We start from the raw sequence: 17,588 nt of genomic DNA on the forward strand, positions 1-17,588 counted from the left end.
CACACAACAATAAACGTCATCTGTCTTGTCCGCATTTCCTTTCTTAAACGCTGCGAGCCCGGTACTTCCCAGTAACTAACGGCATGCGCGCTATCAGAATGACATATAGCATTGCAGACAGGAAAGTAGCGGGCGCGGCGTTTTCAAGAAAAGAAACGCAAGCAAGGCAGATGACGATTATCGTTGTGTGGCAGATATACACCCCAAAGGGTGCAAACTTTTTTACACTCTTAGAAAAATTTACACCCTTTGGGGCTTATCTTGTCCCACAACAATAATCGTCATCTGCCTTGCCCGCGTTTCCTTTCTTTAACGCTGCGAGCCCGGTACTTCCCAGACACGAACGGCATGCGCGTTATCAGTGTGACGCAGCATTCTCAACAGGAAAGTAACGAGCTCACTGTTTTCAAGAAAGGAAATGCGGGCAAGACAGATTACGATTATCGTTGTGTGGCAAACATACACCCCAAAGGCTGTAATTTTTTAGAGTGTTGTGTGGCTGATATACAACTCAATGGGCGTAAACATTTTTTAGAGTGTACTCTTAAGCAATATTACACCCCTCTGCCACACAACAATAATCGCCATCTGCCTTGATGCGTTTCCTTTCTTGAAAACGCCGCGCCCGCTACTTTCCTGTCGAGAATGCTATCATGCTGATAACACGCATGCCGTTTGTTACTGGGAAGTACCAAGCTCGCAGCGTTAAAGAAAGGAAACGCATCAAGGCAGATGACGATTATTGTTGTGTGGCAGAAGGGGCACGCCAAAGGGTGTAAACTGTTCTTAGAGTGTATGATTGTCATCTGTCTTGTCCGCATTTCCTTTCTTTAATACGGAAAACCCGGTACTTCCAAGTCCCGAACGGCATGCCCGTTACACTCTTAAAACGGTTGCACCCTTTGGTGTGTATATTTGTCCCACAATAATAATCGTCATCTGCCTTGCTTGCGTTACCTTTCTTGAAACTCGGTGCTCGCTACTTTCCTGTCAAGAATGCTGTCATGCTAATAACGTGCATGCCGTTTGTTACTGGGAAGTACTGGACTTGCAGCATTAAAAAACGGAAATGCGGACAAGATAGACGTTTATTGTAGTGTGGCAAGATATGACTCAAAGGGTGTAAACTTTCCTTAGAGTGCACCATACACGGACCGCGCGGAATTGTGTTACTCTACTAGCCAATCACAGAAGCAAACGAAGTCGTCATTATGCGATGTTTTCAAAATCACGTTGTACTTGATGCCTCCGGAGCGCCTGCTGTTCTTGATGGTCTTTTCATTGGTGGAAGCGATACATTGCGCAATAGACATTGACAAAGTGTATCGAGTCTGAACATTTCCCTCTTCGAAAGTCTACGGTACAATTAATTTCACTGCTGAGTCCGTTTTACTCATGAAGCTTCAATGCCGACTGAAGTGAAACTTGACAGTAATAGTTGCAGCGACGTGAACATTTTATTTCAATTCAATAAAGAATTAGGCATTCAACATTCCGATACAGTAGACGAGTGAAAACGTATAAAATTACACGCCAATAATTTTATTTTTGTGGTTACCGACTTGTTTAGGTAACAGGGAAAATTTGAAGTAAGAGCCATTTGCAGCCTAGCGGAGGAACAGTGGCTGGCGGTTATGAGGACATGGGCGGGGCTCCACTGCAGACTTAAGTTGTATTAGACTATAGACCAATTTGTTGCCATATCGTTGATCGTCCAGCTACTATGGGAATGATGGGTAGAACATATTACTCTAAACAAAGTTTACCCCCTTTGGGGTGTATATTTGCCACACAACAATAATCGTTATCTGTCTCGACTGCATTTGCTTTCTTGAAAACACTGCGCTCATTACTTTTCTGTCGAGGATGCTCTGTCATGCTGGTAACGTGTATGCCGTTCGTGACTCGGAAGTACTGGGCTCGCAGCTTAAAGGAAATGCGGGCGAGACAGATGACTATTATTGTATGGCAAATATACACCAAAGAGGGTGCAACTGTTTTTAGAGTGTAGATGCGTTTACCTGTGCTTGTGTCTTTATACATTGTGTCCTTGACTATTACGCTTTATCTGCAATCATTTTCTAAGCAGATAACGGCAACATGTCTCTGTGCACATATGCAATCATTGCAGATTGCCAGATTAATAACGTAGTACGTTTTCGCAAATGACCAGTTCGCAATGTTATAAAGTCTTTTAAAGCAAGAAGTACAAAGTTTAGGCAATACCGTTTTACCACCCATCCTGCTGGCTGAACCATAACCTCTATGGGCTTAACCCCATACTTGCAAGCAAGCTCCCATAAACAATACTAACAAGAAAAAAAAATTATACTGTATTGGAAATGCTCTGCTATTGGTCACAAAACTTCGCTATAGCCAGCAATGGCAGTACAGAGCAGTGTACAGAAACCGTGCAGCTAAATTGCACAATCATTTGTATAATTTTAGCTTATGATAAAAAAATAAAATAGTAGGATTCTATGGCAGCCGCTGCTTCGTAAGTACTTGGATTTCACAAGATCATGCATTTTAGTTCGAAAGGGTTATTAGAAATTGTGACACTGCTTGTTTGCCTGGCTCAAGTGGGAAAAAATAAAATGAAAGACCACAGTTATGCACGCACCTAGTCATTATAGAAGCAATTAGGCTGCTGCGGAGATGTGGACAGCTTTTGACTTCTGCAGGCTTGATGACTAATAGAAAATTTCACACTAGGTCCCACAACAGTTTTTTACTGTTAAAACAATTCACCCTGTAGAACCAGGAATCTGCCGGTGCTGACAATCATTCTTGCATGGGATCCGCAGATCTTTTTCGTGGAAGAACCAGGCAAGTAATACTGCCAAGTGTTTTCATGAAATGGGACGAGCCGTCCCAAAAAATGCAGTTCTGTCAGAAAATTTATGTCCAAGCAAAGCAGAGGTAAGCATAAAGTTTTCTTCTGAAGTTGGAGATAAAAACACAGTTTAAAGCAACTGCAGAGCAAGAACAATGGAGCACCTTGTCAGCGGCTTGTGCCTTTCTGTGAATGTTTGCAGATCACCACTGACCACCCAGACAAAGCCAGGCTATAGCGCCCAGAGAAACGGCACACTGCTTTGTGGCCATTGTGCGTACTAATATTAACTTTCCTTTCTAAGGGAAAAATGTCCCCATTTGAAGCTTTTTTAAAAATATACAATCATGGTTACAATCCCAAGCTATCAGTATAAAGAACAAGAAATGTTTTAAAAAAGAACAAATTTGAAAAACACTTAGGTGCAATGTGCAAGAACATTTGAACAAAACAAAGTTTGCTGAAACTTATCAAACATTTTATATATATATATATATATATATATATATATATATATATATATATATATATATATATATATATATATATATATATGTATGTATGTATATGTGTGTGTGTGTGTATGTGTGTGTGTGCTGGTAAGAGATGACAAACTTTTTGGAAGAAGAGTTTATTAATGTTCTCGGCTGGTGGACCAGCCAAAAACGCACACACACACACAAAATATTTATTACTTTGATTACCTAGTCACGCAAATTTTGATATTTTAGATCAATCGTTCTCAGCCATGGATGAGTCGGGGACCCCTTGTGGAATGGTGGAAGTGATGGGAGACCCCTTGCAGTGACGGGGGGTTATAAATTAACACAACATGCAGTGTGCAACAGGTTCCTTTTATTGCTACCGGGCAAAGAATGGTCAAACAAATGCACCACATCAATTCAATATGAACAGCTTGTCAATGCACGGTGTTGTCACGTTTAAGCAAAGTTGCATATCTGAAGTCACATTCAACCTGTTTCTGAATTTGATTTTCAAGCATCCAAGCCTGAAAAAAGCATGCTCGCATGCATATGTCACAGAAAACTGCAACAAATGCTTTACAACCATCTCAAGGAGAAGGGGAAACAGTTCTGCAGTCCCCAACCAGAGAGCACTATGGCTTGCAATGGCCAAACCCACACACGCAAAAAGTGTGGGTTTCGCAGAAACCCCAAAGATGGCTTCGCAGACCCCCATTTAAGAAATGCTGTTCTAGACCAAAAGGGACAAGACCTTAATTTAAAAAATGTATTCTACCTAGTGAAAACTGCCTTCTCTTAACAGGTGCACAAATACTGGGCAAAACGTCACTCTGTTTAGTTAGCAGCTGCAAACCTTCACAATAATCTGCATAAACTTAAGATAGGATATAATATTGCCAAAATTTCTATGACATCTTGGTACAATAAATCAATCACTCGTAAACGAACAGAAAGTGGAACTCACTGCTGAACAGCTGGAGACTGTGTGGGCTGGCTTTGCAGGTCTCCATTGTCCAAATTTTAACTGCATCACCTGACACTGTCCCCATACTCGCTGCTACTATAGCAGCATCCAAATAAACATCTAAGGACACAGCATAATTGAGGAACTGATGTCGTTCACATGACAGCTCAGTTACCAGAGTGTCTGCAATTTTTGCGATCACTAATGTGCACAATTGCTTCCTCATGGCAAAAAGATATACGCAGAAACCAAAAGTTAACATCTTCGCTTGCATTCTAGATGGCACGGTGAGTTTGCAAGAGTGCCAGGATTGGTCACCCGTGATCTGTGTTTCTAATCGATGTCACCAATACAAGCATGTTTATAGATATCAACACAGGCGTGCCAAAACAGCAGCTCACTGAAATTGCATATCTGGGGTATAGATATACTGGATTACACTTGCATTATTAAAGAAGCAAAACCACCCTGTATACTACCATGCCACTTTATTACACATCTTTGAAGATGAGGGGGAGAACTACGACAGAATTCTTTGCTCCTCGCAAGTTCCACCACCGTCCTAATCGGTGTTCCTGACCCACTGCTGCCACCAGGACATTTCCAGAGCTGTTGAAGACAAGGGCATTCACAAACCCTTCCTAGAAAGAAACAGGAGAAAACAAGGTGGGCCTAATAAGTGAACATATACACCCAGTAAAGCTCACCTTATTCTGCATATAATCTGAACACTACCGTATTTACTCGCATAATGATCGCACCCCTGAATTTTGTCGTCAAAATTTGATTTTTTTTATTTCCCGTGTAATGATCGCACCCCGAACTTGCTGCAGCGATATGTTGTGTGCCAAGTCTAGCTAATGATCACGCTTACCATCTGTCGAATGCTACGCGAACGACTCTTCAAGACGAACCAAGCGGTTTTGCACGTTTTCTCACTTATCTCAAAACATGTTTATGGCTCACTTCACTAGACTGTCGGAGTGATAGCTCATGATCTACAACAGCTAGAGCGCTAATTCTTTCTTTAGCAGAAAGCCTAATCTACATATTAAAAAGTGCTGAGAGCAGAATTTCAAATTTGTGCATATGTATATTTCCATTTTATGAATTTTCTTTTGGTGTGGTAGCCTTAGGTCAAGGAAAGAATTTTGATCACCTCCTGAATGGCTAATTAAAATTTGATTTGAAAACTTTTTGCAGCATTGCAGTTATTGCACATTATAGTATCTAGCCATGCAATAATATTCACTTTCTGCAGAGCCGTTTTTTTTTCATTGTCTCCGGAAACAATAGAGTGGCAGCACGGTCAATCTCCTGAACTAATGAACCTACAAGAAAAATTATTGCATATTTGAAATCAGCACGAAAAACTATGTAAGCTTGTGCATTTTCATCAGATTTGGCCATAAGATGCAGGAAATAATCGCCACAACCCATGTCCCCCCCTTAAGTAGATGCCTCATTTCATTACTTTCATAACTTTCTGCACTTCCATGACTAAAAAAAGCTGCAACCAAACTTGCCTTTATTACGTGTAGGCTTTATAATGGTTGTGGTCAACGACAAAAAGAGGCCCCTTTCGTTTCTTCTCATCTGCACTCGTGGGCACGCAACAAATCGCGAGCAGCAACGATAGCAGCTACCAACGATAGTAGCCACGTTTACACTGATATGTTAAAAGTGTACCCTATTCATACGGCGATGCTTGTAATGCAGCTAAAATATTCGCCCACCCTTAGCGGAAACGTGCTGTATTAGGATAGTAGTGAAGACAGATGCCGCAGTTTCCGCAGCATGCCGGCCATGTGTTTCTATGTCACTGGAAGTTAAGCGCACCCATCTGTATCTGTCCCCTCAAAGTGGACATGGCTACGTTATTGCCGCAAACTTGCCGATATTAACGATATTACTCATTACTGATACGGAAGAAACTGTTTCAACGCACATAATGCACTTACGAGAAGAAAAAAAATCGTGTTCGGCGCGTTCAGCTTGCTTCGCCGGCAGCCATTTTTGTTTTGGTGTCCCGCAGCAAACGCGGGATGAAAAACTTATTTTTTTCGCGGGAAATTTAACTCGCGTAATGATCGCACCCCTGATTTTGCGTCAATTTTTCTGACAAAAAAGTGTGATCATTATGCGAGTAAATAAGGTATATTCAATTGCATACACAATCAAGCCTCCATTAACAAACATATATAACAAAGTGTAATTCTATCACAATTTCTTGCAAACATCAGCATGTAATGAATATATGCTTATAACAAATATTGCATATAGTGACGGTATTTTCATGTTGAGTGCAACTTCATCACAAATTAACAATATAACAAGGTTTGACAGTATTTGACAGCTCACATGCATCAATTCAAAGCCACGACAAGCAAGTAGCAAGCATGAAAAGGTCTAAAGAAAGTGCGGTATAAATGCACAAGGAACAGTCGTTCAGGAGGTCAGCAATGCAAGACACACACAAAAACAACATTACCTCATCTTAAACTTTAAAGTATGTTACCCTCATTCTGTTTCACCAACATACCACTGGTATGCTTGCAACTTCTTTCAGTTTCTTGCACTCTTCTCCGGAACTCCATAGCTTCACTTCTCCATTCCAGGAACCTTAGAGAGAAACAAAAAGAGTGCTCTACTTGTGTACACCATGAGAACACTTTTACTCACAGAACTGGCAACACTTCTAGCCACCATTAGCAAGCCCAGGTCCTCAATATTTTTCACATATCAGTTCTGCATGCAAACTGCATATGGTACATGTGTTGTAGTGCAACTTATATCTCTGCAACAATACGTAACCTTCATTGTGGCAGTTTCAACTAAACACTGCAGTTTGCTAATACATCAGGGGCAAGCAATGCTATAAACAAATTTAGGCTATAAAATGAAATTACAGCGGAGGAAATAAGTGCATTGCATTTAGTTTGAGAAATCAAATAGTGCTGAAGAGAAACACATGATATCTATAAAATTCAACAGCCTGCTTGACCACTAGTCCATTCATTCTGCAAAACACGTGCACCTGTGAACTAAATTACACAGACCAAAGGTTTTGTGAAAAAAACTGGATTCCTCTAACTCGCACATCAAACATGAAATTGGCAAGTTCAGTACACAACATCAAGCTAGGACTGCAGTCCTCGACTTCAGATTACATGCTTAGAATGTGAAACAGCTCTTTTCTTTTACAAAAACCTTATTGAGTATATTATTACCAATAGGTGTACTTTATACAATAGGTGTATTACCAATAGGTGTATTACAATAGGTCTAAATAAAAGCTCTCTAAACATTTGTGTTTATCTTGGTGCTTGAGCAAATGAGAGAGTTGTACTTGGCCCACTGCTAGAAGTGGGTACATACTGCCTTCACTGCACAAAAAAGAGAATTATGCAGATTCAAGGCACATGTTAGAATTTATGAAAAGGAACACTTTTGTGGAGCAGTGAATTGAATTCTATGAAACTATGCTGCACTGCATTTTGCAGCTTAGTGATTACGTGCCTGCCCGGAAAGATGGCAAGATGTCCTTCATCATGTGACCCATGCAACTACGGACCACACTGTCTTTGGGGTGGCGCAGTTTACTACTTGATTGCTTCCAAGACTGGCCCACTTTACTAAGCGAGAAACCAACTGTGCAAGCATGCCAAACCCCGGCGAACAAGACACAGAAAGCTTCACTTTAATAAAGGAATTATGCACTTCAAGATGTGTATTTGTTGCAGTGAGGATATTCAAGTACCGCTTGTTGTTTCATTGCATGAATCGATAGAGAACCAGGACAAGCATGTTCCAGTGTACCTCATTAGAACATCTGTATGGCTATTTACGAGCCGATTCGTTATACGAATGCTGCCCTGTGTGTGAGAAATTCGGCGAGACAGCGGAAGCTGCAGCAACTATGGTCAGCAAATTTCGGGAAGGTTCACACAGGAAGCTTCCCTTAGAAAACTGCAGTTTTGATGTACCTGAAGCTATCAGGTCTGTGCAACGTAGGGCAGCTACTGCAGTAATCCAGAGTGGGGCTCCATCCTGGGAACCGTGCGCTTGATGAACCACAGAAGTCGGTTTCTTCTTTAGAGCAGCCCAAAGGCTGAGTGACCTGCAAGAAAAACAGCATTAATTAAAAACCCTTTTATTACTTTTTATGCACATGAACAGCTTTGTTGAAAATCTAGTGATGCCACACCACGTAAGCATTAGCCAGATAGCATTAATTAAACAGTACTCTATCAACATCTACGAATAATTTTGGTCACAGAAGCTGTATTTCTCTGCCATGGGAAAGCAAGAACACCTCGCATTGGGTGCTGAATCAAAAGTTAAAATTGACAGTGCAGCCTCTCCAGCATCCTTTCAGATGTGAAATCCAGTAGTGATTAGCTGAATAATGAGTTAGGAGTTTCTTACTCTCACTTCCGTCTTGGCTTTTATGTAGGTTTGCTTATACGCTGATGAGCAGAAAAGCCCAGCAAAAAACTTTCATTGTTGTTTTTCTCTATTGTACTTATGCCAAATGACTGAACGCCTATTGTAAACCAGGAACCTATGGGGCTGTCAGTGACTTTTCTTTTTCGTTTGTTGCCGGTCCCCATTCTCAGTGTCCCAAGTCACTTGGGCAATGTCAGAGACCTCGTGGTTTGCACACAAAGGTCACTAAGTAATAAAAGTTTGTCTCAGTGAAAAAGTGCCCACAAATAACTCATCTTTTTTCACTGAATACCCCAACACAAGTTACATAGGCATGGTAACCAAGGTCAAGTCAATCTGAACCTCAGTTAAAGCACAGCATCAGTTACACTTGGGCACACAAAAAATTTCAACACATTTATTAGGTTAACTATGGTAAGCGCATGCGTTCATTCAGTTCTTGTAACTGAGCATAACATCATGGCAGTAGATGAGGTAGGGAATAATTGCGCTTAGCGTACCTGTGTAGTTAGCATTTCTGCGTTAGCATACCGGGTACATATTAAAGGTCAATTTATGATGTATATCTGGGTTTTTTGTTTGTATTAAGAACTCCATTAATGAATTTGTGCACGTTTAGTGCACTTGTCAAGATGTGAATCATCGAGGAATGAACAGTGTTTTGTCAGGATCAATCATGGTAAATTGCCGTGGAAAAAAAATAAGCAAATATAGCAAAATATAGTGGCCTCAATAGGAAAAGGACAATCATAATGATGAAAAAAAAAAGCAGGGCATATATAAACTAGCAGCACAAAATAGCAGCTGAAAGAAGTGCCGTCTTACCCATCATCAGCTCCGGACACAAAGTGCTGCTCGTTGATCATTTTGACACAGTCAACAGAGCAACTGAAAACACAGGAGAGTGAATTGCATTGTGAGAAATGCAACACTAACTCCTGCATGACTGCACACACACATGCATACAATTGAAAAAATAAATAAATAAATAAATAAAATAAATACTAAGGCGGCATAGCATGTGACAAGCATCTCTTTAGTAAAGGCTGTCTTAAGGGACCCTGAAACACCTTTTTAACTAATAACAGTTGACATCACTATCAAATCACGTGGCCTCACAAATCTCCTGCCCCAAAAGTATTTTGAATCTTTCAAGCACAAGCGAAGTTAGACATAGTTATTGGACTGATCAGCGGCTTTCTTTCGTTTCATTTCCACTAGTGCACTGGAAGCTATGCAGGGGAGATGGCAAGGGGGCACAAGGGAGAAATGCCCCGCTGGCCCCGCACAAATGTTGAATGCAACACGACTCGCGGCAACCGCGGTATCTGTGCTACCTCAGAGGCAATGCACAGCAGAAGCAGCAACAGGAAACTATCATGTTTATACCCGCAGCGCTAAGAGGAAATGGTTTTTCTGTCTTTTTGAGATTGCAGACATTGTTAAGAATGGCGAGCTGCAAGGCAAAATTGCCACCCAATTACGACTAGGGGACAAGACGCGCATCCCCCACTCTCCGTTGCTGCAGCCAGGAGGCGTTCGAAGAAGCGGGCTTTGTGCTCAAAACCGCCTCCATCCACCAGCCCCATCGCCATTGTGACGGAACGAGTTCGGTGGACGAACAATGGTGCCGGAGTTCTCCAGCGCGGACCTGACCTGCTACGCATGAACAAGCTGCCGCGGGAAAGCCGTATTATGTTGCTTCCCAGGCCTCGTCCAGACGCAAGACAACGAGCTCCCCACGATTGGCGCCGATACTTTCCGGAACGGCACCCCTCCAACGCCGGCGTCGGGCATCGGAATGTGTGTGCCTTTGTGTACGTAAACTGTTCTGCGGAGCGGCGGGAAATTGGCGATGAGTAAACGAACAGTCGCCGCCTCGTATGGCCGGCAGACCGAGTGTATAAAAACTGTTGTTGTGCGAATGCTGGACACACTTCTCTTGAGCAGTCATGTTAGACTGATACACTTCTCTTGAGCAGTCATGTTAGACTGATACACTTCTCTTGAGCAGTCATGTTAGACTGATACACTTCTCTCGTGCAGTCATGTTAGACTGATTTAATTTCTGTAAATAAACCCATATTCCTCGTTCTCGATGAGAAGCAGTTCTTCACTTCATCAACGTCCTCAGCGTAAATAAGTTGGACGACGGCATGGGCCAGCTACCTTCGAATTCATGCCGTACTCCAATCTTGGCAAAGGACCACGGGCGATGGGATTGAGCCCCCAATCCTGACAACATATATACTTCTCATTTATTTAACTCAAATGAGCAATACTTGTATTACTGAGAATGTTCTCACGATCATAAAATAAACCGATAGTTGTTGCGTGTGCAGCTGCTTGCTGTGACACTGCAGGATGACACTGCAGAAGCGAAGGCAAGCAATTCCCTGCTTTTGACATGAGATTCTAAATTCTCTGCTGCATGCAGTGAAATAATATTTGGTTCACATGTTCACAGAATTCTTATTAACAGATCGGCAATGTTTTCTTACTATGTTCAAGAAGTGTTTTACGGCACCTTTAAATGTCCTTTCGTGTTGGAGTACAAGTTTTATCAGCTATACACAGCAGAAAAATTCAGCCAGGATTTCCAACTGGCACAGCATATGTTATACAATACTAAATGTTACCTGACACATTGAGCAACATGCCGTGATTCATGTTAATATGGTGAGATGTCCTCCAAGTTGGCTTCAACCTTCATACGGACCATTCCATTTTATCCCAAATTAAAAAAACTGCTGACGGAAATACCATCCTCAGAAATAGCTGCAAAGCTCAACCAAAACATGCACAACTAACTGCACCAAGCTTTTAGAGCAAGGAATTTTAAATATAAAGCTATTAAGTCTTGGGGTACCTTCCCTAGTGAATCCAGAATTCAGAGGTGCAGTGTGATGGTTGGTTGCATGGTAAAATACGCACTAAACTTTTCACTTCTGGAGAGAATACATCAATAGTGATCAAAAGTCGTTTTTTTTAAGAACCCGCATCACAATAAGTTTTGCCATTTCAGGGCACACATGGCAGCAAGTAAAAGGCTCGAAGTTGAGCTGGCAAAAAAAGAAGCTTTTGCTAGAATGTTAGATGACTGCAGCTAATGTGACAGCAAGTAAAGGGAAGCTGGCGCACACCTATGACTCTGGTAGACAAGTTGAGACTCCTCTGGGATTTTCCAGACTCGCACCGTGTTGTCCCGACTGCCTGCAGTGACAGCACGCTCACGGGTATAGCTGTCAATTGCAGTGACTGTGTCCTGGTGGCCAAAACTGAGGAAACAAAAGGGCATCTAAATTACAATTTACTGAAGTGGCAACGATGCATTTATTTATTGAGATACCCCCCTTTGCCGAAGGACATGTAAGCAGGAGGATTACAAATTGAAAAAAAAAAAAAGCAGATCATTAATACAGCACACGTGGTCAAAAGACAACCAATTACACTCTGTTACAGGTTGGGCAAGAAATAAATTAGCATAAAGGTTCCTTCTAGTCTGGTGTTCTTGAATTTTAAAGTCATGATCAGATCTTTCAGATATGTAGAGCGGCAGTTTAAGATAAGTGTCCTTGCTGGTACCAGTCTTGCTATGATATATCTGAAATAACTTCAAACGCACTTTTCTGTTGTCAATAGTTTTAAAAAATACGGTTACCTTTTTTTTGCGTAAAAGACACATAAACACATTTTTTCACATTTAGTGCCTTTTTTAGCTTTTCACACCATGAGACAATTTTTGCAAGATTAGTCTGCAAATCAATAGAATCCTGTTCATCTGTGATTTTTCTGTATATGAACGACACAGTCGTCGGCAAACAAATTATATGAAGACATCCCGGCAGGAATATTATAATATAAACCAAAAGCAATAGCGGCCCCAAAACGAACCCCTGAGGAACACCCAATGTGACCTCGACCCAAGAAGGGGTATAGTTCAGTATAACACATTGTCGATGCCGTGACAAGTAACTGGCAATCCAGTTGTACACTTTCCGATCAACATTTGCACTATGAAGTTCAATGCGTCACAAACCACGTTGAATGCCTTTCTAAAATCTGCCCGTCTTCATCCACCTCAGGGACAGAGGCTCTGGATTATTTCAACCATCTGGGGTTAACAGGCACATAGAGCACAATACATGAGTGTTTTTGCATTGTGCCCTCATCAGAAATGTGGCCACTGTGACCATGAATTGAATCCATAAACTTGTGGTCAGCAACATAGCTGCTGAGCTGCTATGGCGGGTAGGCCAAGAGCAAGTAACACATGGAGATAACTGCAGCTGCACTGCACCAGAAGTGTGAGGTGCAGCTAGTGTGGTCGACATCCATATTTAAAAAGAAAGAGAACTGTAACAACAGCAGACAATGAATAAACACACACGCACAGCAGACACTTAACATGCAATATTTTTATCTTGTTTCAAAGTCTCCACTAGTGAGCTCATTTTTGCTTTGCCGTAAATTCTCATTTTTTTAATGCTACTTTGTGCAATAAAAGAGATTCCAATAAAAGAGATTAGTTGTGATGGATGTGCCTGCCCTCTGTGTTCATCGTCTGCTGTTGGTCTGTTGCAATTCTTTCCCCATCAGGCAGAACCAGAACTGAAGCTCTTATTTTCAATGAACTCATGTGCTGTCTTCCTTACAGTGTCTCAACGTAGGCCATCTCATCCAGGTTCCAGACCTTCACAGAACGGTCGGCTGAGCAACTGTACAGCTGGTGGCTTCCAGTTCGAAAAGCAAGACCCTGCATGAGATGAACACCTGATGATTGAATTTATTCTGTAAAAGGATTCCATGTTAACATAGCTTGCATAATTAGTACACAGTTTTTAGTCATATAAAACACAGAATGTGGTGAAAAGACTGTGATAAAGAAAACTGCAAACAGATATTGCACCTGAAGAGCAAGGAAAAGAATGAGGTTCCTGGAAGTGCGACATTAAATGACAGGAAAAAGAAAGAAACGGAAATATGCTACAAGACAGTGGTGAAAGTGAGCGCAATACTTTTGTAAGAGTATTAGAGAGCATGTTGCACTGCTTTATGTACATACCATAACTGGACCTCTGTGACCCTGAAACATGTGGATCCGTTGCATTGTGGTTGGGTTCCAAATAAATATAACCTTGAGTTGACAGCCACTTGCCTGCAGAAAAAGGAAATGGATGAGTGCTGGATACACATCCCGTTGCTCTTAGAGAAAACAAGCCACTGTTCAAAAGAATCCATCTTTAACAGAGCCTAAATGTACTCTTGTGGACACAAATAAGTTGAAGCTAACTAGAACACATTTTTGTTTGTTTCCGATTTCATGAATTTATGTAATGTCGGCATGACTTTGGCTAGTGCGCTTTGTGGGAGACCTGAAACATCTTTGGCGACCTAATAAGCAGCGGTGCAAGATAGCCCTCTTGAGTTTTTATTTATGAAAGGTGCTATATTTCGCAATTTCCCATTCACATTTCAATTGTCTGAACCATCTTTGGCGACCAGATCAGTAGTGGTGAAAGATCGTGCTCTTGAGATTTTGCTTGTGAAAGTGGTTGTACTTTGCAATTTCTTGTTCACATTTCAACTGTCCATAATAATACATGTGTATTTGGTATAGTATACATTGTAGCAGTTCCAAAGGGCATTGAACTGCTACACACCTGTTCAATGACCTTTGGAACTGCTACATACCAGTGTAGTGTTATCACTGGCTCAATTAATACAACACTATTAAAAAAAAAAACATTACAGTGTGCCCTCATAATGTGAGTGGCTGCTCACTACATGCAGATCAGTAAGGGTGGTGCCCAAAATGCATGTGACATTTCATTATCAAAGCTTTGGTGCCTGCTGTCCCACAACAATACGCTGTTAAGCTGGTATCAAAAGGTGTATTAGAGTATTCAATCCATGCCTTTGACATTCTAGTAATATTCATTTAAGGTCATGTTCAACATGATGTGTGATAACACTGAAGTCCAACATAAATACACCCTTTAAGGTTACTGTGCAACTTGCCCTTTCAGTAGTGAAACACCACATTGTCAGAGGCCACTCATAACCTGATGTACATTGTTGCATTGTCAGAAAGTTGGACAACACTTAATAAAAACAATGCTGACACATAAATTATAGAAATCATTTACTACTGCGAAAGAAAAAAATTATGGGGTTTTACGTGCCAAAACTACTTTGTGATTATGAGGCTCGCCGTAGTGGAGGACTCTGGATATTTTGACCACCTGGGGTTCTTTAACGTGCACTTAAATCTAAGTACACGGGTGTTTTCGCATTTCACCCCCATCTAAATGTGGCCGCCGTGGCCGGGATTCAATCCCGCGACCTCGTGCTCAGCAGCCTACTGTGAAAGAACCATTACACCAACAGAGAACCATTCTTACATTTATTATCTCCCTTTGATGCTAAGTCAGATTGATTTTGCTACTTCTAAAACAGTTAGTGATAGAAGAAGGCTGGTCGCTTCTGAAATGACATTTTTGGAAATAAAAGTCCTCTGCAGATGCAATACTGAATATGCTACAGGTTGCTTCCGTCACATTTAAAGGGCATATATTGTATTTGCGAAATATAACAACAAAGACTCTACAGCTAATAAAAAAAAGAGCACTTCGAATAATAATAAAAAAAAAACCTGTACACCACAAAAAAAAAAAAAATGGCACTAAATAAAGCCACATTCTAAAATATTTCAACAATTTGGGACTGTCTTTCTCCATGCTCTAAAGAGAGCACTCATAACAGTAGGGAAGTTAAATTGCACTTGCATACATGTAATTGGACATGTATGTAGCAAACCACTTTTGTGTGGCCATGGCAGCAAATGATAAGACCTAAAGTTGACATGTTCAAAAGAAGCACTGATTATGCAAAACACATGAATACTGTGCCTTTTTGTTAGCGCTCAGTAAATGACACTGAAAAAATTCAATTCACCACCAATAGTTGTGGTCATTCCCACAGACAGACTTCAGTTCCCATCTACTGAAATCATCAAAGCTAAAAGGGTAGCATACAAATTCCACACAGTTGAGTTAGTCAATATATTGTTTAATGCTAACTGACCAGGTATGTGCCATCCGAAGAAATGGAAATGGCTAGGACACGGCCTCCATGCCCAGACTTCGGATCTTGGTTTTTCTTGGCACCTGGTACGGTGAAGAGCTTCTTGCCTGTCTTTGCACACCCTGTGTTTAGAGAAAGTAGAGACTTAGAATAACAAGGCAATAGTCCAGGTGAACACTTACACTTGATTATGCTACAGTCTTTGGAGCCACTGAAGATGTGCTGGCCATCGTGCGAGATCGTCACACATGTTACGGACAGCTTGTGTCCTTTAAGGGTCAAAATGTGCTCCTTGTCAACAGCTTGCACCTAAAGGCAAACAGTATAAAATGCATGTATAAGGCATGCTTAATGTGAGCTTTTCACGTTACCAGGATGCAAAACCTTAACTAGCTGATAACAACCTTTCACACTCACCTTCTCTGCAATCTTCTTGTGAAGCTGTCCGCTTTGTTCTAACTGTTAAAAGAAGAGTAAATGACAGTGAAAAAAAAAGTGTAGCTGGAAATCGGCATGACTTAACGTACCCAACAGTAAATTAATGGCAGCTACTTACTAAGTCAGTACGCAGTCGATGAGATACAACAGAACGGTCTATTTCTTCGGCATCAAGCTTTTCTCTCTCTAAAGAAACAAACATCATCATTTGCCACAATCCTGTCACTTAAAATACGTCATGAAAGGTCGAAATAAAGCGTGACCCACTTACCCTGCTTCTCAATTTCAGCGAGGTACTTTTTTGCTAGCCTTAGCTTTTTCTCTTGCTCAGTTTCAAGCTCTTCCTCGTCCTCCGAGGCGTGATGACGGCCGAGAACGATGCCATTTCTAGCAAGATATCAGGTTCAAGTTCAGTTTATTTCAACATCAACATCTACAAACAGTGATGCTGCGGACAGCGGACAAAAAGCCTCAAGATAAGGCTCGACTGCGTCCACTGACCGTCTACTTGACAGCAGTGCACATAAAGGTTGCATACAAGAGTGTCAAATGGAAGAACACGAGAGGTAATAAAGACACACACTTAGAATCGCAGAAGAAAAAAAAAAGCAATATTATTATTACAAGAAGGCATATGTAAACAATCAGGCACTAAATATATAAAAATAATGTGTACAAATAGCAAACACATATCAAATGCAGGAGGACAAATATATATGAGGACAAATATATATATGAACATAATCAGTTAAGCAAGTTCGGGAGTTGGAAACGCAGCATCTGATCACTGTATTTTGTTTCACCGTATACAGGTCACAGGTAAGACAAAGCACCAGCAGGTCAACCATACATCTACAAAAATAAATCTATCTGTACACAGTAATTTGCCGTAGCGGAAAATTGAAAGCGCTTCCTCGTGGTGCGACAATTTTCACTTACTCTGCTTCCGATTCACTCGACACAATTTCATCAGCACGTCTGCCCTTGGAGAGTACTCTGCTCTTTTTGCTGGTGTGGTTTGCTTTCGCCGAACTTCCAGCGCGTTTCTGGGTCGAGAAACATAACCGGTCAAACAGAACTTCACATAACCACTGTCAAATGACTGACTGAAGCTCGTCTAAGCCACTTACCTTGCGGTCTTTCAAGCGTGGCTGGGACCGACTTCCCCCTCCTGCATTTCTTATGAAGAACGACATTACTGCCTGCGGTTGTTATACAACTTTTCAAAAGTACTGCGAAGTTTCCCTATGCAACAGCAGCAGACATCGCAACACGCAACAGCGTGCTTGGCAGCGTGCGTGCGAGACAACTTGCTAGACGCTAGCCAACG

General features: G+C 41.4%; 1 protein-coding gene across 1 annotated transcript; it reads right to left on the minus strand.

The window, feature by feature from the left end:
• Positions 1–4,756: 4,756 nt before the first annotated feature.
• On the minus strand, positions 4,757–17,588 carry LOC139060198 (U3 small nucleolar RNA-interacting protein 2-like). Its single transcript, XM_070539161.1, has 14 exons — positions 17,389–17,588; positions 17,198–17,304; positions 16,530–16,645; positions 16,377–16,444; positions 16,238–16,279; positions 16,003–16,129; positions 15,821–15,942; positions 13,800–13,892; positions 13,390–13,490; positions 11,878–12,012; positions 9,560–9,622; positions 8,272–8,405; positions 6,828–6,907; positions 4,757–4,926 (listed from the first exon to the last, which is right to left on the minus strand). The coding sequence occupies exons 1-14, from the start codon at positions 17,452–17,454 to the stop codon at positions 4,777–4,779; spliced, it is 1,404 nt and encodes a 467-aa protein (XP_070395262.1). The 5' UTR covers positions 17,455–17,588; the 3' UTR covers positions 4,757–4,776.

This window comes from Dermacentor albipictus, chromosome 5, assembly GCF_038994185.2.
Source record: "Dermacentor albipictus isolate Rhodes 1998 colony chromosome 5, USDA_Dalb.pri_finalv2, whole genome shotgun sequence".
Classification (NCBI taxonomy): domain Eukaryota; kingdom Metazoa; phylum Arthropoda; class Arachnida; order Ixodida; family Ixodidae; genus Dermacentor; species Dermacentor albipictus.

Excerpts from the sequence above, each read along its gene's own strand:
- LOC139060198 (XM_070539161.1), bottom strand. The coding sequence starts at position 17,454 with ATGTCGTTCTTCATAAGAAATGCAGGAGGGGGAAGTCGGTCCCAGCCA. Across the intron at positions 13,893-15,820 it reads CTTCGGATGGCACATACCTG|GCAAGTGGCTGTCAACTCAA; the intron begins GTCAGTTAGCAT and ends CTTTTTCTGCAG. Across the intron at positions 9,623-11,877 it reads CTTGTCTACCAGAGTCATAG|TTGCTCTGTTGACTGTGTCA; the intron begins GTGTGCGCCAGC and ends CTGTGTTTTCAG.